This window comes from Pan troglodytes, chromosome 9, assembly GCF_028858775.2.
Source record: "Pan troglodytes isolate AG18354 chromosome 9, NHGRI_mPanTro3-v2.0_pri, whole genome shotgun sequence".
Lineage (NCBI taxonomy): Eukaryota > Metazoa > Chordata > Mammalia > Primates > Hominidae > Pan > Pan troglodytes.
Genome location: NC_072407.2, coordinates 59,659,268 through 59,680,414, shown reverse-complemented (window position 1 = coordinate 59,680,414; position 21,147 = coordinate 59,659,268). Strand labels below are relative to the sequence as shown.

The window sequence follows — 21,147 nt, the reverse complement described above, 5'->3', positions numbered from 1 at the left end:
TAGTGTGGCAGCTGGACCCAGAGGTGGGGCAGGAACCCTGACTATGATTCACCCCGCTGGTCCTGGGATGTGGGCCCAGAGACTTCCCCAGGAACCCCTCTGCTTCCTCTTCCTCTCCACATCCTTAACTAACTTTAGCAGAACCCTACTCCTCACTACACACCCCCAGCTAGAAGCGCTGGATGGAATCAGAAATTTCTAGTTTGAGTTTCAATTCTGCCCCTCAGCAGCTGGGCAAGCCCCTTAACCACTCTGAGTCACTAGTTCCCCACCTGCAAAGTGCAGTTAATCATTTCTGTCTCTGATGGCGATTGTGAGAATGTAAAGTCATTGCAACTGCCTAGCACATGGTAGGAGCACATGAGGGTTTGCTCCTGTGTTTACTCATGACCCTTGGGGAGGACGGGGGCAAGGAGGGAGAAGTTGAGGGTGCAGGAGGAGAGATGGCAGGTGGGTGGGATGGGAGAATCTGGGGCACACCCGCTGTCTCATTCCCACCTTGCTAGGAGAGGGACTAGGAAAGAACAGTGGGAGGCAGGGGGATGGGGGTGGAAGGCAGGGGGCTGGCAGGTAGGTTCATCCATCCATTCATTCAACAAATGTTTATTGAGCACCTGCCACGTGTCAGGCCCTGTCCTGGGTGCTGGGGCTATAAAGATGCAGAAGGGTCTGAAACCCAGCTCTTCCTTCTTCCTGTGGACGTCGGGGTGTAATTTCCAGGGGCCCAGGAGCCTGGGTCTGAGGGCGGACACCAAAGTTCTAGTGGTGTCTATGAGCAGCGTCTAAATCTAATGGATGGATTTGGTCTTGTTACCCTGCTCAAAAGCTTTCAGCAGCTCCCCACTGTCCACAGGACAAAAACCCAGATGCTAGCCTGGCATTCAAGGCTGTCACTAGTGTGATCTCAACCTATCCCCTTCCCTCTTTACCTCCTACCAACAGCGGGGCAGAGCCCATCCCTGTGGACCAAGATTCCCAGTCTCTGGGTCTGTGTGTGCACCAGTTCCTCTGCGTGGGTGGCTCACCCTGCCTCAGCTTGTGAAATCCATCTGGTCTGCTGGGATCCTGCTCAAAATGTCATCTTCTCCAAAAATCATTACTCAGGCTTTCTAGCATGTCTGAGTCCCTGGCACTTGGTCACACCCTTCCTGGTGACTGGCATTTGCCTCCACATCATGACCCTCCCACCCCTTGCCTGGGCAGCATACTCCAGGAGGCAAGGTCTGTTCTCGCCTGGCTCTAATTAATCCGTGCTTACCATCCACATGGTACCAGCTAATTCTTGTTGAATGAATGATCGTTGAATGAGTGGATTCTTGTTTTGGCCTCAGAACCAATTAGAAGGAGCCAGAAAAACACATGGGGGTGGGGGAGGTGCAGTGTGGTGCAGTGGAAAAAAACCCTTCTGGAAATCTCAGCTCTGTCACTTACTTTGTCAGCTCTGTGACTTTGGATGGACCACTTCTTTGTCAGTATGGTGGGAGAAATAGACATGCCTCTCTGGGCTGTTGTAAGGATTACAAATTAGGTCGAGTGCTTGGCATGTGGTGGGTTGAACAGATCACAGCTAGCATTACAGATGATATATTAAAGCCAAAAAAAGATGCCTAATGTCCATCAGTTGGTGAACGGACAAAGGAAATGTACCATATTTGGGATATTATTTGGCAATCAAAAAAAGTACTGACACATGCTACAACACGGATGAATCTTGAAAACATTAGACTAAGTGAAAGAAGCCAGACACAAGAAACTGCTAATGATTCCATTTAAATATGAAATATCGGGCCAGGGTGCAGTGGCTCATGCCTGTAATCCCAGCACTTTGGGATGCCAAGGTGGGCAGATCACTTGAGGCCAGGAGTTCGTGATCAGCCTGGCCAACATGGCGAAACCCCGTCTCTACTAAAAATTAGCCGAGTGTAGTGGCATGCACCTGTAATCCCAGCTACTTGGTTGGCTGAGGCACAAGAATTGGTTGAGCCTGGGAGGTGGAGGTTGCAGTGAGCCAAGATCGTGCCACTGCACTCCAGCCTGGATGACACAGTGAGGTTCCGTCTCAAAAAAAAAAAAAAAAAAGAAAAAAGAAAAAAAGAAATTTCCAGAATAGGCCAATCTGTAGAGGCAGAAAGTAGATTCATGATTGGGTAGGCCTGGGTGTGGAGGCCATGGGTAGTGATGGCTAATGGGGAAGGGGTTTCTTTTGGGGTGATGAAAATGGGTGGACTTATGGTATGTTAATTATACCTCAATAAAACTGTTATTTAAAGGAAGAAAAGATGCCTGGATTCCCCAGGAAGTGTACAGTAGACTTCTGTGAGAATCAGAAATGATTTCTGGGGAAGACGGGCGAGAGGAGAGTAAGTGGGAGAAGTGACCACATGCGCAACTCTCATTGTTCTGCCCTGAGAGCCTTCCTCCTGCAACTTTATTTATTTATTTATTTTGAAACAGGTTCTCACTCTGTTACCCTGGCTGGAGTGCAGTGGTGTGATCTCAGCTCACTGCAGCCTCGACCTGCCAGGCTCAAGCAATCCTCCTGCTTGAGCTCCTGAGTAGCTGGGACTACAGGCGCATGCCACCACATCTGGCTAATCTTTTATTTATTTATTTATTTATTTATTTATTTATTTATTTATAGAGATTGGGGAGTCTCACTCTGTTGCTCAGGCTGGTGTCAAACACCTGGACTCAAGTGATCCTCCCACCTTGGCCTCCCAAAGTGTTGGGATTATGGGTGTGAGCCACTGTACCTGGTGCCTCCTGCAACTTCTTCCTCAAGTGGAACCAATGAGGAAGCAAGCAACTCAGAGCTTTCACAAGTTTTGATTTCAATCAGCAACGGGCTTCCAATGCAACCCTTCTTTCCTGTAACTAGCCTCAGTAGAGAGGAACTGGAGGTGAATTGGCCCCCATCACACCCCCACAGTGCCAAGCTGGGCCCTTCCATCAGGGGGAGAACACATGCCGTGTAAGGGACAGCCAACAGCATGAAATAGGAATTGTGTGATGATCCCTTTTAAGCCTATTCAGCCCAGGGAAGTGCATATGATCAGCCCCATTTCATAGATGAAGAAAGTCAGGTTCACCCATTAGCACATTGTGGGGCTGGTATTTAAACCAGGTCTGTCTGGCTCCCAAGGTCACATTCATTTAGACATTACCTTTACTTTACATTTCTTCTTCTTCTTCTTCTTCTTCTTCTTCTTCTTCTTCTTCTTCTTCTTCTTCTTCTTCTTCTTCTTCTTCTTCTTCTTCTTCCTCTTCTTCTTCTTTCTTCTTCTTCTTTTTTTTTTGAGGTGGGGTCTTGCTCTATTGCCCAGGTTGAATGCAGCATCATCATACCTAAATGCAGCCTTGAACTCCTGGCCTTAAGCAATCCTCCTGCCTCGGCCTCCAAAAGTGCCAAGATTTCAGGCATGAGCCACCATGCCCAGCCTGCATTTATTCTCTTGTAAGAAAGATATCATTTAAAACAGATGAGAAAATAAAGAGGGACATGAAAAAGACGCATCACCATTAATTGGACCACTCAGAGATAATCATGGTTAACATGTTGGTATGTTCCCTCCCGTCATTTGACTGGATGTATGTGATAATTTAAATGATCTCATAAGCTTTTCCTTATGTAATCAAATAGTAGCCAAAAACATGATTTTAAATGGCTGCTCACAACCCCATCTCGTGGTTCTGCCACGCCTTGTTTATCCCCATCCACCCCTTACTCCCTTTCCCCTTCCTTGCCTGTGTGGGGGTCCTAGATGACGGTGAGCCAGAGGGCAGCCTTGGTCAGCAGACTGGAGAGTGCAAATAATAAAAACACTCAGAAGGCGAGCTGTTGTCAAGTGGGCTTATCACAAAAGAGCATCTTGGGATATTCCAGAGAATGACCTCATACCCGCTAATCACTATCCATAATCTGGTGCTAACTGTGCTTTAGCTGAAGGTGCTGGCAGGTCCTGCCCAGGTGCTGCTAAGAGCACTTCTATTCTGTGAGAATCAGAGATGATTTCTAGGGAAAATGGGCGAGAGGGAGTAAGCAGGAGAAACAACCCACAGGCACAGCTCTCATCTTTCTGCCCTGAGAGCCTTCCTCCTGCCACGTGGTTTTGTTTGTTTGTTTGTTTGTTTCAGATAGGGTCTCACTCTGTCACCCAGGCTGGAGTGTAGTGGCAAGATCATGGCTCACTGCAGCCTCGACCTCCCAGGCTCAAGCAGTCCTCCCCAAATTCAAAGCTTGGAGTGATGGTCCCAGTGGTTATGTCTAGGAGCCCTTTTTCCTGCCAGCCCCTCAGGGGATAGATGACTCTCAAATGCTTCAGGTGTGACATGGGCACAGCAGTGAGTCATTCCTCTGACATTCTTTGGGAAGAACATTTTCCATCCAGGCTTCCAGGCATAAGATCCAGTCCTCTGGTGATAAGGAGTTCACAGACAGGACAATGTCTGAGTGTATCTTAAACCCAGGACCATGGCTTGTGTTCACACCAGACCCTCCAGGGATTTTGAGGTGTTTTGTTTGTTTGTTTGTTTTGTTTTGTTTTTTTTGAGACAGAGTCTCTCTCTGTCACCAGGCTGGAGTGCAGTGGCACGATCTCAGCTCACTGCAAACTTCGCCTCCCGGTTCAAGCAATTCTCCTGTCTCAGCCTCCTGAGTAGCTGGGACTACAGGTGTGCACCACCACACCCGGCTAATTTTTGTATTTTTAATAGAGACTGTGTTTCACCATGTTGGACAGGATGGTCTTGATCTCTTGACCTCGTGATCCTCCCGCCTTGGCCTCCCAAAATACTGGGATTACAGGCGTGAGCCACCACGGCCGGCCCAATTTCGAGTTTTTATGTTCTAATCCCAAACATCTGCTCACAGGCCCCTCAGCATATTCTTTCCTGGGTCCAGTGTCACCTCCCAGGCCTGCAGGCTGGCTAGAGCAGTAGGGTGTGTGGGAAAGCTCTGGGCTTTGCAGGCACTGATCAGCTGTGTGACCTTAACCACCCTGAACCTCAGTTTCCTCACCTGTAATGGAAATAGGTACCACGGCGGTTTGTTGCAAGGACTAGAGAGTAACCTTGGGAATAAAAGGTAGCAGCAGCTTGGGCTCTGGAGATGGACTGTCCAAGACCAACTTCCAGTTCCTCCCCACACAAGCTCTGGCACTTAGATTCCTGGTACCTCCGCTCCTTCATCTGTAAAATGGAGTAACAATAGGAATACTTTATAGAGTTGTAAGGATTGAGTGGCTGGATGAACGTCAAGCACTTCAAAGGGGACCTGGCATGTAGTGAGTGATCAATATAAACCACCTGGCTTGTAGCAGGTGTGCTGTGTGTGGCTGCAGGTGTTATTAGTAACATCTGTGTGCCCTTCAGAGCGTGCACCACACTTCACACCTTGTGGAGTCTGGAATGCCACTATTATAGTTCAGGATAGAAAACCTCCCTGCAAGCACTTGCTTTAGCTTGTCTCCACCTAACAAAACAACACAAGTTCTTTATTACTTGGAATGGGAAAACTTCAAAGGCAAAAAAAAAAAAAAAAAAAAAAAAAGACTTTCGAATTACCCCAAATCTTAAGCCAAAGTCAATGAAAAATATCAATCTTCATATTCAATTTTTGCGATACTTTTGTCTCCCCAGCAGTCAATGGAGAGAATCCAAGCGCACAGAAATGTCAATTACCAGGGGCAGGGCTATGAATTCCTTTCAGAGGCCTGGGCTGGGGAAGAGTGCAGGCAGACAGATCTGGGTCCTGTTATCACGTTCTTAGATTGGGTGTCCTTGTAGGAGTCATGAAGCATCTTAGTGCCTTTGTTTGCTACCTATAATGCCTACCTCAGAGAGTAATAAGGATAAGTAAGGCTCTACGTGAAAAGTGCTTGGCCCTGGCACATAGTAGGTCCTTCATTAATGGCAGCTACTAATTTTTATTACATATGCAAAATCACATTACAGGTCAAGTACGCTACATGACAGTGAAACAGTTTTTTTGTTTGTTTGTTTGTTTTGAGACAGAGTCTCGCTCTGTCACCCAGGCTGGAGTGCAGTGGCACGATCTCGGCTCACCGCAACTTCTGCCTTCAAGCAATTCTCCTGTCTCAGCCTCCCGAGTAGCTGGGATTACAGGCATGTGCCACCACGCCAGCTAATTTTTTTTGGTATTTTTAGTAGAGACGGGGTTTCACCATATTGGCCAGACTGGTCTCAAACTCCTGACCTTGTGATCTGCCCACCTCAGACTCCCAAAGTGCTGGGATTACTGGCATGAGCCACCGCACCTGGCTGTGAAACAGTTTTATTGTGTTTCTGTGGAATGTGTCCTACCCAACCTATAGCTAACTCCTATAGTTCCCTCAGTTCTCAGCTCAGATATCCCTTCCTTTCTGTACTGTTACCTAGTACTGGTTTTCATAGCACCAGGTACCTCTCTGGCATAGAGCTTGTCACAGTTGCAGTTTAATGTACCATCATAGGATTTTAAAAATATTCAGTTGTGTCTTCCATTAGGCTTTCATTTGGGAACTCCACGCAGGCAGTAACTGTATATTTTGTATTGCCTACTGTATCCTGAGAACTTTGTACCCTACTTAGCACAGAATGGAGGCTCAGTAAATACTGGACATGAGAGAGAGAGAGAGAGGAGAGAGAGAGAGAGAGAGACAGAGAGATTCAACCTACAATCCCAGCTCTGAGCTTCTAGTTCCCTGATGGTGAGGACTGTGATGTGTCTCACACGGTAATGAGCATTTATGCAGAAGAGGCTCAGAAAATCTCTCCTCATGGCCAACGGAAGACTTTGAGTTCTTTTCCAAGCTCCACCGTTTGCTGGCATGCAAAATTTGGACTATCACTTAAGTTTTCCAAGCCTTGCTTTTTCTATCCCTAACATAGGACAATATTCAGCATTGTTGTTTGTTTGTTGGGGGCACCATGTTTCAGGCACTTAGTAGATTATTGTACCACCACATTTCAATTGGTCCTCCTCAAGCCCTGCAACATCTGCAAGGTGGTCATCCTTAACAACTCACAGATGAGCAACAGGAGACTGGGGGGATGAGGGAACTGCCAAGGAGGTCCAGCTTATGGGCAGCAGAGCCAAGAATGGAACCAGGGTCTTTTATTTTTTTAATTTTTAAATTTTTTTTTTTAACCAGGGTCTTTTAACATCCGAGGACCACATTCTTTGTGCTTTCCAAATCATCACCTGCCCCATGCAACTTACAGGGTAAGTTACATTAAACAACGTATGTAAATGGCTTTGTGCTAGTTATTCACCACCACAGGGGAAGTGAGTCATGGACAATAGTGCAGCCGCTCCATTCGGATCCTGGCTCTGACACTTACCTGGCAAATGACTTAACCATTCCCAGGATCAGCCTTTTGTCTGTAATTTAGGTAGTTTAATGGCACTTGTGTCCTAGAGTTGTTTAGAAGGTTGAATAATATGGAGCACTTAACATACTTAGCACCTAGAATCACTTCCTAAATATTAGTTGCTGCTGTTGTTATTGTTATTAAAATTTCTGCCTAAGATCTCATTTCAGGGAGCCCAACTCAATCTTTCAAGCTTAAACAAAAATTGCTTTTCTTCATTTATTCACTTACACAGCAAACATGAATTGAGCCTGTACTGTGTTTCCAGAACTGTGCAGGACCAGAGAGGCACAGGTGAAGGAAGCAAGGCTCTGGCTCTACTGGGGAAACAGCAAGAAGATTGCTACAATGAGGTGGGAAGGGGGCTGGACTAGAGAGAAGCCCTGATTAGTGTCCTTGCTACCTTTCTCTGGGAGAGCCAAGGCAGGCTTCCTGGAAGAGGTGATCCTTGGCTGAAACTTCGATGAAGAAAAGGAAAGAGCGCAGTGGTTAGGGAGGAAAGGGCATTCTGGGCAGATGAAATGACATGTGACAAAATATGGGTGATCATGGCATGTTAGGAAAATAGCAGGGTGTTCAACATGATTGGAGCACTGTGTGTGTGTGGTGAGGGGGAGAATTGAGGTTGTCAAGAAGTGGTTCTCAACTGAGCATAGTTTTGCCTCAGAGGGGACATTTGGTAATGTCTGCAGACATTTTTTGATTGTCACAGCCCAGCCGAGAAGGTACTACTAGTATCTTTTTGGTAGAGGCTAGAGAGGCTGCTAAACATCTAACAATGCACAGGACAGGCCTCTGTAACAAAAAAGTATCCAGTCAAAAATGTCCACAGTGTTGAGAGGTTTAGGTAAGTAGGCGCTAAAACATAAGGAGACTGTGCCTGAGAGCAAGAAGGAGTAATTGGAAAGTGCTGGCGTGATTAGCTCTGGGTTTTAGAAAGCTCATTTTGGCTGCTTGTAGACAGTGCATCAGAGGTGGAGGAGGGTGGTAAGACTGGAGGCAGGGAAAGTAATTTGGGAGCCACTGAAATGATCCAGGTGAAAAACGGTCAGCAGGTGACTAGGAAAGTGGCAGAGGCAATGGGAATGGGTGGCTGGATGAGATGGTGAAGAAAGCACTATAACTAACTAATGTGTGGGTGATGGGCAGGAGGGGTGAAGGATGACCAGAGTCCTGCCTTGCAGGTCTAGTTGGAAGGTGATGGTTTCTCCTGAGAAAGTGACCACAAAAAGTGAAGCAGGTTTGTGCATATGTGTGTGTGTGTGTGTGTGTGTGTTGAGTTGAGTCTGAGATGTGTTGGACTCACAATGCCCATGGGACATCCAAGTGGAGAAGCATCTTGGGTGACCATATGTGTGAGTCTGCAGCTCAGAAACAGGCCTGGGGCTGGAGATGAAGACTTGGGAATGATCTGCGTATATATTTGGTAGCTTGAGCCACAAGAGTAGATGACATAACCCGTGGTGGGTGTGCAGAGTTAGGAGAGACGTGCACCAAGAAGCCAGGTGATCCCCAATATTTAACCATCTGGAAGAATAAGAGGAGCCTGCCAACAGAAATTGGGAGGGAATGGCCACAAAGGCTACTGAGAAGGGAAGCAGTTCTTAAGAAGGGGGAAGTGAAGAGGTATCACTACTGCAGAGGTCAAGTAGGATAAGAACTGAAGAATGTCTGTTGGGTTTGGCAATGGGGTAGTCAGTGGGCACCTGGGCAAAAGCAGTTTTGGTGGAGCAATAGGGATAACAGAAACAAGACTGCTATGGTAAGAGGAGGAAGAGGGTGTTGAGGAAGTGGCCAGCGAGTCTACACCACTTGCTGGAGGAGCTTGGCTTTGGTGCAAAGCAGAGAATCCAGCTCACTCATTGACTTAACCTCCAAGAAACACAAAATCATCCATATCCTGGCTCAAATTCCAGCACTACCAGGAGATGGTTGGCCCCTAGAAATGCCATCCCACTTCTCCTCTGCTTATCCTATCCTATCTGTCAGTCTGTTGAGCCCAGGCTAAGCGCTACCTCCTCAAGCAAGCCTTCTCTGCCTGCCGTCACACTTTAAGTGATCCTGACAACACTGAAAATGTGTGTCTCTTCCATTCATGTTAGTTCTACACTTCTGAGTATCTCCTCAATATATTGCCTTGTTTTACTAATATGCTCATTCTGTTTGCCTTATTTATCAGCTACCTTAAACCTCCCTGCAACCAGAGATTCTCTTTAAGTATTTATTGAATAAATGAATGAATGAATCGATGATCCAGAGCCTGGTAGAGGCTTGTGTCCATGGTGGATGAGGCTCAGAAAATACCTGTAGAATCGAAATAAATGCATGTGTGCTCTGATCTAAACTCAGCTAAACTTTCTCCAGGGGGTAAAGTTCAAGTTGATTAGTCAATTGATTAATTAATTCATTATGTAATGGAAAAACTCCTTCTATGACCTGGGCAGAGTTATAGGCAGTGAACAAGACAGACAAGGTCCCTGTTGTCATGAAGTTTGCTTTCTGAAGGAGAGAGATAATAAACAAGAAACCAGTAAGAAAGCAAGATTATATCATTTTGGTAAATGTTCTTGTGGAAATAAATGTGATGATGTGTAACAAAAGTACCAAATAGGAGAGTGGGGTGGGTGGGCTTCTTTTAGAAAGAGTTCTCGGAGAAGGCTTGTCTGAGGAGGTGGCCTTTTAACCAGTACAAATGCTTTAGCTTGGCCAGTGGAGCTGGGACCAGGATGACAAGGATCACTTGTCATGCCAGTGAGTTTGAGCTTGTAGACAAGAGCCTGATCATGAAAGACTTTGCAGATGGTGGTAATGGGTTTGGGTTAATTGCTACTATGTGGGAAGACTTTGAATGGGAAGCATGGGGACAATGGCCTGTGATACATGTTATCAAATATGGTCGCAGGGGCTAGTGAGGTGGCAGCAGAGATAGGGAGAAGTAGACGGACTGGGGAAGGTAGAAGATGGGGCAGGGGAGGCAATTACTGCAAAGACATATTCCTTCTAAGCTCACTGAGTGTTCATGGTCTCTGGGAGCAGAGGTTCCTGGAGGGGAAAGAGGATAATGTCACTTCCTGAGGAAGCGGGAAGAACCCATCTGAGACGTGGGGACTGTGCTGGTTCGTTTCTAAGGGGCCTTCCAGATCTCACATGCCAATCGTCTTGGTCTATGTCAATTGTTGGGGCATCCAAATGGGGAACTGTTGTCCAGGCCGATTTCACAGAACAACAGCCCAGTCCATATCTCCCGAGCCATTCACCCCTGCAGTGGCGTTAGCTCTTTCACCAGCTTTTATCTGCCCCGTGGGGATGTTGGCCAAGCCCAGTTAACAAGCAGTTGATCAGCCCCAGAGATCAGGTCCCTGGAGTCTGTCACTTTTCTGAGGGTGGGGAGAGAATCCTGGAGCAGAACATGTAACTGGAAGGGCCACCTGGCTTCCTATGGTCTGAGGGAGAGAATGGTGGGATCTCTGGCCTGAATCAAACCTCCCTTTCTCAGTGTCCATCTTACCTCTCTGCTGTACCTGGGTTATTTTCCAGCAGCTCCTCAGCCCGTTCCTGTGGGACCCTTCTCTGCCAATCCCTACACCCACTGTAAATTTCACCGTGGGAGGGAGATGGGCCTTGAGGGCTGTATTAGTCTTCTATTCTGCATAACAAATTGCCTCAAATTTAGCAGCTTCAAACAACTCATGTTTATTAGCTCATCGTGAGTTCATCAGCAGTGTGGGCCCAGCATGGCTAGGTTTTCTGCTCAGGGTCTCACAAGGCTAAAATCAAGATGTTGTCTGGGCTGTGTGCTCATCTGGAGTTTAGGGTTCTCTTCCAGGCTCACGTGGTTGTGGCAGAATTCTGTTCCCTGGAGTTGCAGGGCTGAGGTCCTGTTTTCTTGCTGACTGTCAGATGAGGGCTGCTCTCAGGTCCTCGAGGCTGCCCACATTGCTTGCCACGTGCGTGGTCTTTTCCATCCTTGAAGCCAGTGATGGAGAATTTCCTTTGGATTGAATCACCCACATGGTTGGACTCTCTGACTTCAGGAAGAGAGCCCTGTCTCTTTTATGGGATCACCTGATTAGATCATACCCATAGAGGGCAGTTCCTTTTCCTTAAAGTCAACTGTGGCATGTAACATCACACAACCACAGGAGTAAAATCCATCATATTTACAGTCCCAGGGATTATGCACAGTGCACCAGGGGACAACTGAATTCTGCCTGTCAAAAGGGCCAAGCAGGACTTTATTGGTGAAGAACAGTGGAATGTCATTCTTGGTTCTTCCAGAAAAAAATCACTCAGTAAAGTTAGAGGTTCTCTTGCGTTTTGGGAAGTCATCAAAGAATCTCATGGAGGGTTTGGACCTTCACCCTAGAAACATCACACCATATGTTTTCTATAATTGCAGGGTTCATGGTCCCTTGAAGCCTATTCATAGTTTCCAGGTCGAAAAGCTCTGCTGCAGGGTGTGGGGAGGGATGCAGGTGGAGGTGAGGGCTGAATAGTGTGAGCTGCTTATCTGGAGCTGTGGTGGTTTTTTTAGTCTTTAAGCTGCCATGTGTTGGGGGTTGGGCATGGGAGGGGCATCCCAAGAGCTCCTTGGTATTGACACCATCTCCAAGGTGATCTCTGCTCTGCCTGGTGCACACATGTTTTTCTCCTGTTGCAACAGCCCACCCTTGTAGAAGAGCAGACCCCTCAGTACCAGGTCTGACCCTGGACAGCTTGTACCAGGAGCTACAGCACACTCTCCCACAAGCCTAAAGTTGGGATGAGCCCCCGAGAATTAGATCAGAAAAGATTAAATGCAGAGGTGATCTGTCAGGTCGCCTTTGGAAGTGCTGGTATGGAGAGGATTGACTGAGTCTGTTTAGGAACCTCCAAGCTCTGTAGTAACTTTAGGGCTAGAAAGGAGGATGCCTAAGATTCAGGATCCTGCAGTGTTGAGTCAACATTTCTTGGGGAAGGAGGCAGGGCTGAGGATTAAACAGAGATGATGGGTAACGTTCTCTTGCTCAAAGGCACTGGACCCCAAGGCCTCCAGCTCTTTGCTCCCATTTGAAATTCAAGTCCTGAGCACACCACAGTTGTGATGCAGGGAAAGAATGTGCTTATCAGAGAGCCTGGGCAAGTGGGCCCCTTGTGAGTACCGTTCAACCTCATTTATGTCATTGGCACCAAAAGTAGACATCAGTCTCTTGAAAGTTTGATTAATGCTGGTCACACTCAAAGACCCTGGGTAGCATTCATTTACTAAGCAATTACTAAATACCAGTTTCTGTGCTAAATGCTGCATCAGTCAGGGCTCTTAATGGCAGGCAGCAGAAACTCTCCTTGGCTGATCTAAGTAGAAAAATCCAGGACTGAAAGGAAACGGAGTAGCTCATGAAATTGCAGGAAGGGCCGGAAAACCAGACATGGAGCCAAAGTCAGGCTGCAGAACAGGTCTAGGGAGGATCCCACTGCCGCTGAGACCTAGACCTTGTGTCTGGCACCCAGGATGTTATAGGGCTCAGACCCTGGATCAATGTATCCTGCAGTGCCTCTGTGGGTACTGCAACTCCAGGAACTCAATCTTGTCAACGCCACCGCCAGAGAGAGGCCTTCTTGGCCTCCATCTTTTTGGTCACTAGCTCCAGATTCAAAATCTTGAATAGATGCTTCTTCTCTTTGATAGAGCCCAGTCATATGCGTTAGCTGCAAAGGAAGCTGAAAATCTATTAGGAACTTTTGTCTTCAAAAATGAGAGGCCTGTCCTCCACCAAGATCCATAGGAAATGGAATCCAAGAAACCACAGGAAGGGGTGAGGTGACTGGGCAGCTCACAGCATGCATGCTACATGTGAATTATCTCATTCATTTCTCACACTACCCAGTGAGGTAGGTATTGTCATCTCTACTTCATAAATGATGATATGAGGTACAGAAAGTTTGAGGAACTTGCCCAGGACACGACACGCAGCTATTAAGTGCTAGACCCAGTCAATTTGAGTCTGACTTGGACTGTCTGACTCCAGAAGCCACCCTCTCAGACACTGCTGTATACTTCCAGTGAATGTTGATGAAATTTTCAGGGTTGCTAAGCTGTGGATTTCAGATCCTGGATTGTATGACCTAAAAGAGAGACTTCCCTAGGAGTGAGGGTCCCTGAACAGTCAACTGGTTTCCAAGAATGGGCTCCCTCTCATCACCTTATGACAGTAATCCTCTGTCCAACAGCCAAAGAGGTCCTGTGGGGAGGGCTTGCAGATGGGAGTGCGCAGAGCCCAGCTCAAAGCTCCTGACTAGGCTCTTGTTGAGTATTCCTTTGATTCCTGCTTCTGTCTTTTTAAATCAATGGAGACAGGGGAGGGTTATCTCCATCCTTGGCTCAAGATGAAATTCATCCTTCCTCGTTTTTCTCATTCCTTCCCAATGTGTGTACTGTTAACTTTAGTTATGAAGGAAATTACAGTGTCCTGTGCATATACCAAGGTTGTCCAACCTCCACACCTTTGCTCAAGCTGTTCCTTCTACTTGAAATGCCTGTTTCCTTCCCTTCTAGTTGCACCTTTCCATCCAGGTAGGAATCAGCTCCTTGGTTCATGGAGCCTTTTCTGCTCTGTTTTACTATGGATGGACTTCCTTCTGAATTAGCAGAGGATGTTTCCTAGCTTGGTCTTAACCCTTGTCCTTTTGTTTGACCTCAATTTACTCATCTTACAAATTAGGTTGTAAGCTAATTGAATACAGGATCTATGCTTCACTCTGATTTTATCTCCACCTGGATAGCATCATTTTTGACACACAAGCAGGCATATGGGAGGGGAGAGAAGTTTGGTGCCAGAAAGAACTGGATTTGAATTCTAACCCTGTTATTTACGTGAGTACATTACTTAACCATTAATTACTTCAATGTATATTTATTGAGTACCTACTATGTGCCGGGCACTGTACTAAGCACCAAGGATACAACGGTGAGTAAAGAGATGCAGCCTTCACCATCATGAAGGAAGACAGATGTTAATCCGTTAACCAAGTAATCTCACAAGAAAAGTAAAATGACTAACTGTGATAAGGACAAGCCCCTGGAGCTACAAGAGGGTGTATACAGGGCATCGATCCAATAAGGGCAGTGTTGCGGGGAGATCAGGAGCCACACAGAGCCTGGGTTGTCTCACTTGGAAAATGGGATATCAACCACCTACCTCACTAGGTTTTTAAAATCAGGTTAAATGAGGTAATACTTGCCATGAACAGTATTTTGTTGATTGATGATTGATTGAAACGGAGTCTCACTCTCTCGCCCAAGCTGGAGTGCAGTGGTGCAATCGCAGCTCACTGCAACCTCCGCTTCCTGGGTTCAAGTGATTCTCCTGCCTCAGACTCCCAAGTAGCTGGGATTACAGGCAGCCACCCCTATGCCTGACTAATTTTTGTATTTTTAGTAGAGACAAGGCTTTGCAATGTTGGCCAGGCTGGTCTCAACCTCCTGACCTCAAAAGATCCACCCACCTCAGCCTCCCAAAGTGCTGGGATCACAGGCATGAGCCACTGCATCCAGCCACTTGCCATGCATGGCATTTAAAAATGTTCAGTAAATGTTACCATAATGAAGTCTGGTAGGTTGGCCAACTGAGTGGTCTGATTCAGAAGGAAAGAAGTTAGACATACGTGAACATTTCCTGTACTTGAAGATCCTCAGGACAGTGACTCCTAGACCCATCTTCCATCACAGTCAGCTGGGAAGCTTTTTAAAAAATGCAGACATCTGACCTTCACGCTAGACCTATTAGCCAAGCAGAAGTTTCTGGGCAGGGCATCTGCATATTTTTAAAAATCTTTAATAAGGCAGCCTCAAAATTACAGATTCAGCACGCATTTACCATAACCACTGAAGTTATAAAAAGAAGATAAACAACAATCTGTCTCCTGCTTTCTTCCCTCTCCTCCCCTGCTTCTGGAGGCAACAAGGTCAACTATTTGGTGTGATTCCTTTTAGCATTCCCTCCATCAATGGTCACATAAGGATGCTCACAGATAAGCACCTATGCGGGTTTTTTTTTTTCCTTGTAAAACTATTCACATACTAAATACTTTCCTCAGTATCTTGCCTTTTTTCACTTCATGTCACAGAAACATCTCTTCAGGTTTATAGATACAGGTCCAGCTCTTCTTTTCATAGCCATATAACATTCTGTAGAATAGAGAGGACACATTTTACTCAGTGTCCGATTGATGGATATCAAGATTGTTTTCATTTCTACAAATAGTCAAGCAATAACATAACTCTGTAAAAGTTTTATTACTTATAGGCACATTTATGCCTAAAGGATAGTCTCAAAAGAGTGAAACTGATCAAATGTGCATTTTTTTATTTTAATAGGTATGGACAGATTTGTTCTCAAAATGTTTGTGGCAATTCAAAACACCAGTAAAGCAGGGGAGATATGTATTTTGGAAAAGCACCCAAGGCGATTCTGAAGTGTAGCCCAGGATAAGAACCATTGCCCAGAGCTGTTCCAGATGGCCCCTGGGTTCCTGAAGTGGGTATCGGGAGAGAAATCTTCACTGAATGAATGAGTGGGCTCCCCAGGGAAGTGATGAAATGGTCCTTATCAGCCTTGCTATCTCCCTCTGACAGAGGCAAACTCTCTCTCCCTGGGGGAAGTTCCTCCAAGGCCTCTATATAAGAAGTCTTTGTGAGAGGAAGCAAAGAAGGACCTGGGCTTTGGGAAGATCTAAAGACCCAGGAAGGTCTCTGGGTGGGTGAGTGCTTTCTCTGCTGTGGTGGAGCTCGTGACAGTTTATTCTCCCAGGAGGTCCCTGGCTGTGGCTGACAGTTTCTGGAGGGCTGGCAGGGGTCTACCTGTGGCTTTCAGGTTATGAGGATGTCAGCAGGGGCAGCCTTCATCCTCTGCCTTGCACATTCCTTCTGCGGGATGTGAAAGTGCTCCTTGGCTGGGGAAAGGAGATGGTGGAGACATGGAGGAGGGTGTGGGTGGCTTCTTGAACTCTGAGGAGGGGACATACCTTCTAAGTCCTATGTGTTCCTAGGAAAGCCAATAATCATTGCTTCTCCCACCTTTTTTATGTCATAGACTCTGAGGGACCCATTAAGTACAAACAAATAAGCGTAATAGTCCCTTCTTTACTTCCGGGCCTGAAGGAAAGCCAGCCTCAGCCACCCCTCAGGGTTTGCTGCGTTCTGTTTAGAAAGAGGTCCTTGCGTCCTGGATCCTGGAGCATCAGGAGCTGGGCTTGGCATGAGCTTTTCTGGCCCATCCTGATTTCTATTCAGGCCTTCTTTTTCTCCACCTCACTCCCACGGTCCCCTAATGGTGTGATTGTGATGTGTGTGCATGTGTGTCTGTGTGTGTCAATGACAAACTGTGTTCTCCATTGCAGGATAAAGCCAAGATGAAACTCCCCCTACTTCTGGCTCTTCTATTTGGGGCAGTTTCTGCTCTTCATCTAAGTAAGTGTTTTTTGCCTTCAGTCTTTCTTTCTCTGTTTTTTCCCTTTCTATGGTAGATGGGGTCAGAGTTACACACCCACCCCCTTCTTTGATCGTCTTCTATTTCTGAATTTCTGTGTGCTTAAAGGGATGGGGACTCTATGGCCAGGAGTTGAAAGGATTTCCCAAGGCGTCTGTTATGTCTGTGGTCTTGGTTCTACTGTGACATTCCCAATTTTGTCCTTTCTCCATTATGCTTATTTTGAGCTTACTGAGTGCACAGCACTTTCCATGCCTTCTCTCCTTTAACTCTCTTAGCATCGCCATGAAGTAGGTGGTATTGTATACCCATTTCACAGACAAAGAAATACAGCTGGTGGATGATGGAACCAGTACCCAAGCCCATGACTGCCCGACTCTAAGTCCATGCTCTTAACCACCTTGACCTTGTCAGGCAGCTTGGGTTCCCCTCATAGAGACTGGGTTCCAGGTTCCCCTTCCCAGGCAGAGTTGAGCACTCTGATGCCCAGGGCAAGGTGTGAGCTGTCTGTGGTTCTGGGGAGGAACAAGGGGAGATGCGAAGGAAGGACACTTAGCTATCCTCCCTGCCAGGGTCTGAGACTTCCACCTTTGAGACCCCTTTGGGTGCTAAGACGCTGCCTGAGGATGAGGAGACACCAGAGCAGGAGATGGAGGAGACCCCTTGCAGGGAGCTGGAGGAAGAGGAGGAGTGGGGCTCTGGAAGTGAAGATGCCTCCAAGAAAGATGGGGCTGTTGAGTCTATCTCAGTGCCAGATATGGTGGACAAAAACCTTACATGTCCTGAGGAAGAGGACACAGTAAAAGTGGTGGGCATCCCTGGGTGCCAGACCTGCCGCTACCTCCTGGTGAGAAGTCTTCAGACGTTTAATCAAGCTTGGGTGAGTGGCCTATGGCTGAGGCTGAGGTGGGAGCATGGAACGGGTGTGGGATATGCCCCCAGCATTGCTATCACTGGCTCTTTTTCCCATTGAGGGCCCTGGGGGTGTCAGTAGAACCTGAGCCTCACAGAGGTGTTGGGGTAAGAGGGGAGGGCCACCTACAGACAGAAGTTGCATTTTGGTCTCCAACCTTCAAATGGTTGTGGCAGGGGAGGGAGGGAATGAATTGTGGGAACTCAAGACTCATGTGAATTCATGTAGGAAGGATGCTCCATTCTTTGTCTTTTATCCTGCCCTGTAGTTTACTTGCCGGAGGTGCTACAGGGGCAACCTGGTTTCCATCCACAACTTCAATATTAATTATCGAATCCAGTGTTCTGTCAGCGCGCTCAACCAGGGTCAAGTCTGGATTGGAGGCAGGATCACAGGCTCAGTAAGAGAAGTGTGAACACTAAATGGGGTGCACCTGCTGATCTCAGCCAGCACTCAGCTTGCATCAGATTTGTCTGTTTTTCTCCTGTATAATCTCCAGAAGAACCAGGGATAGATGGACACCCACAGACAACACTGAGGGGGCTGCCTGGGCATTCAGGGAAGAGCTAAGGATTTAGAATCAGGAGGTTTGGGTCCAAGTTCCTTTCCATTTCTCACTATCTATGTAACTTAAGTTAGCTGGGCATGGTGGTGCATGCCTGTAATCCTAGCTACTTGGGAGGCTGAGGCAGGAGAGTCACTGGAACCTGGGAGACGGAGGTTGCGGTGAGCCGAGATGGAGCCATTGCACTCCAGCCTGGGCAACAAGAGCGAAACTCCGCTTCAAAAATAAATAAATAAATAAATAAAATTAAAAAAAATTAAAACAAGACCATGAGTTTGTTTCCTCATCTCTAGGATGAGTTGGCAACCCCTGTTGTACCTTTTGTTAGGGCTGGAAGGACAAGCCTGTCACTGGGATGCATAGACTCTGATGGTGATAATTGCCGTGGATCAGCATTTCAGATGACCAGGACTGTTCCCATCATGGTCCAGCAGGGAAGGGCCCATTGCCCGGTGGGCAGCAGAAAGAGCTGGCAGATACGGGGCCAGGTCTGCTTCTCTGCCTTCCCTCTGCCCCATCCCTTCTTCCCCTCTTGCTTTCTCCAGGGTCGCTGCAGACACTTTCAGTGGGTTGACGGCAGCCGCTGGAACTTTGCGTACTGGGCTGCTCACCAGCTCTGGTCCCGCGGTGGTCACTGCGTGGCCCTGTGTACCCGAGGTGAGGTGGGGCTGGGGATGAACGATGGAAAGGTCTGGGAGATGGGAAGTGCCCCAAGGAGGAGATGCTACAAAGAGCCTGACCCTTTGTGGGAGAGGTTTCCTGGGTCTTTTATATACTCTGACTCCACAGCAGTGTGTGGGTGGGAAAAGAGGCCCTCCTGTGGGTTGAGTTGGGATGGACAAGAGGCTGAAAGTCCCTTTCTGTTCTGCCTTCACAGGAGGCCACTGGCGTCGAGCCCACTGCCTCAGAAGACTTCCTTTCATCTGTTCCTACTGAGCTGGTCCCAGCCAGCAGTTCAGAGCTGCCCTCTCCTGGGCAGCTGCCTCCCCTCCTCTGCTTGCCGTCCCTCCCTCCACCTCCCTGCAATAAAATGGGTTTTACTGAAACGGATTTATTTTCTCCTCTGATCGCTGATCCACTCTGCTTAGCCCTCATTGAAACTTCTTCCTTATCATCTCTCCCCACACCACAACTTTCATAGAAGTGTCAGAAGCTACCACTCCTTGAGGAGGAGGATGGAGGGTGGAGTTGGGTCTATGGAGACTTTTGGAGATGGAGGAATGGGCTCAGCTAGTTCTCTTCATAGAAAACCTGATTACTGGGCACCTGCATAGGTGCTGCCAGGACCTTTCAAGGTTGTAGGTAGACTCCCAATGGCCCAGTTTGCATCTCTGTAACCAAAGGCCTTTTCTCTCTCTCTCTCCAACCCCAGAACTGTGGTTGGTTTTATATGTAAGGAAGTTAACATGTCCCTGGGAACAGTCCACAACATTCAGGAATGAATGTATAAGTACCGCAATCCCCGGCCCCTCAAGTGGAATAAATCTAACATGTATTGGGCACCATTTCCCAGTGGCCTGCTGTGGTAGTTGGCCTTATTCCATGCATTTTTATGGGCTGCCTTCCCTTCCTCAACTGCATTCTCTGCTCCTTCCTACTCTCTGCAACTCCCAAATAAACACTTGTACGCAACTCCCTCTCTCAGGATCTCCTTCTGGGGAAACCTGATATAAGACAGCTTGCCATGCGTCAGACTCTGAATGAGGCCTGGGAATACAAGACATAGTCCTCTGGCACTTGGGATATATGGTTATTTGTAACATAGGCACAAAAACATCTACTAGTTGTTACTGCTTATTGAGCACCCACAACATACCCCCTGCTGTGGCAGGCACCTTGCCTAGATGACCTCATGTGATCAATAATTATGAGCCCTATTTTACAGAACCAGGCTCAGAGAAGTTAGGACCTGTCAAAAGACTTGCCCAAGACTGAACCTCTAAATGCAACTCATATTGAAATTCAACTCTGCTCCAAAGCATGTTACTTTAACCCTTGTGCTTTTACAGCTGGCTACTCTCCCCTTATGGTCACACGGGGATGAAGCACAGGGGGAGGAAAGCCAGACTGTCTCACTCTTGGGTTCATCTTGGGACACACGACACCAGCCCAGCTGGAGGTGAGGGAGCTTTAATCAGAGGGGAGGGAGGAAGGCATTCTCAACCCTTTCTGTACTAGGGAGGTCAGCAGAAGAAAATAATTCAATGTTCTAAAGCCATTTTTTTCTCCAGCATTCCTCCAATTCATAGATCTTCATATGGGATTGGGGGCTCAGAGTGGGGTGAAACAAGAACTCTATTTTTTTGGAGTGTGGTATAGAGAAGGGATGCTAATTCTCTAAGGTCACATAGTAAGTTGAGAAAGAGACAGAAATCAAACTCAGGTTCATTTCAACTATTGTTCCACAAGAATCTGTTGATTTCAAAGATGGTGGACTATGGGTTCATCCCTGTGGTGAGTGCTGTGAGGATGCAGCTGAGGTGGAACTTTCACTACTTGCCCTCTTGGACTTTATATTCTGGTGTGGAAAGGCATTGCTTCCCTTATTTCAATATTAACAACAAAGGGTAATAATATTTCCCATTTATTAAGCATTTACTAGGTGTCAGGTACTGTGCTAAATGTTAGGTGAACTTTGTCTTGTTCCTCATAAATCTCTGCCGCTATGGGTGTGTGCTTTGACAGAAGTTTGACTTCCAGTCCACAGAGATCTTCTTTGGGGGAGTAATATCAAGAAGGGGCACGAAGGAAGCTGCAGGGCTCCTAGTCCCATCCTGTATCTCGACCTAGGCATGTTTACATTGGTGCATTCACTGTGAAGTTTCCCTGAG

General features: G+C 47.1%; 1 protein-coding gene across 4 annotated transcripts; it reads left to right on the top strand.

The window, feature by feature from the left end:
* Nucleotides 1-7,151: 7,151 nt before the first annotated feature.
* PRG2 (proteoglycan 2, pro eosinophil major basic protein) lies at nt 7,152-19,366 on the top strand. 4 transcript variants are annotated; one of them, XM_063784020.1, is made up of 9 exons: nt 7,152-7,222; nt 13,040-14,224; nt 15,728-15,887; nt 15,986-16,110; nt 16,750-16,819; nt 17,411-17,718; nt 18,020-18,151; nt 18,862-18,973; nt 19,194-19,366. In XM_063784020.1, the coding sequence occupies exons 5-9, from the start codon at nt 16,762-16,764 to the stop codon at nt 19,250-19,252; spliced, it is 669 nt and encodes a 222-aa protein (XP_063640090.1). In that variant the 5' UTR covers nt 7,152-7,222; nt 13,040-14,224; nt 15,728-15,887; nt 15,986-16,110; nt 16,750-16,761; the 3' UTR covers nt 19,253-19,366. The 4 variants fall into 4 exon arrangements, with proteins under 4 accessions (XP_063640090.1, XP_063640091.1, XP_009438690.1 ...); XM_063784021.1 differs by lacking the exon at nt 15,986-16,110; XM_009440415.5 differs by lacking the exons at nt 13,040-14,224; nt 15,728-15,887; nt 15,986-16,110 and having other exon boundaries at nt 7,157-7,222.
* Nucleotides 19,367-21,147: the final 1,781 nt, after the last annotated feature.

What these genes read in the sequence shown, in the direction of transcription:
- PRG2 (XM_063784021.1), top strand. Translation starts at nt 16,762, where the DNA reads ATGAAACTCCCCCTACTTCTGGCTCTTCTATTTGGGGCAGTTTCTGCT. An exon ending in AGTTTCTGCTCTTCATCTAA is followed by an intron (nt 16,820 to 17,410) that starts GTAAGTGTTTTT and finishes CCTCCCTGCCAG; the next exon opens with GGTCTGAGACTTCCACCTTT. An exon ending in AGACGTTTAATCAAGCTTGG is followed by an intron (nt 17,719 to 18,019) that starts GTGAGTGGCCTA and finishes CCTGCCCTGTAG; the next exon opens with TTTACTTGCCGGAGGTGCTA.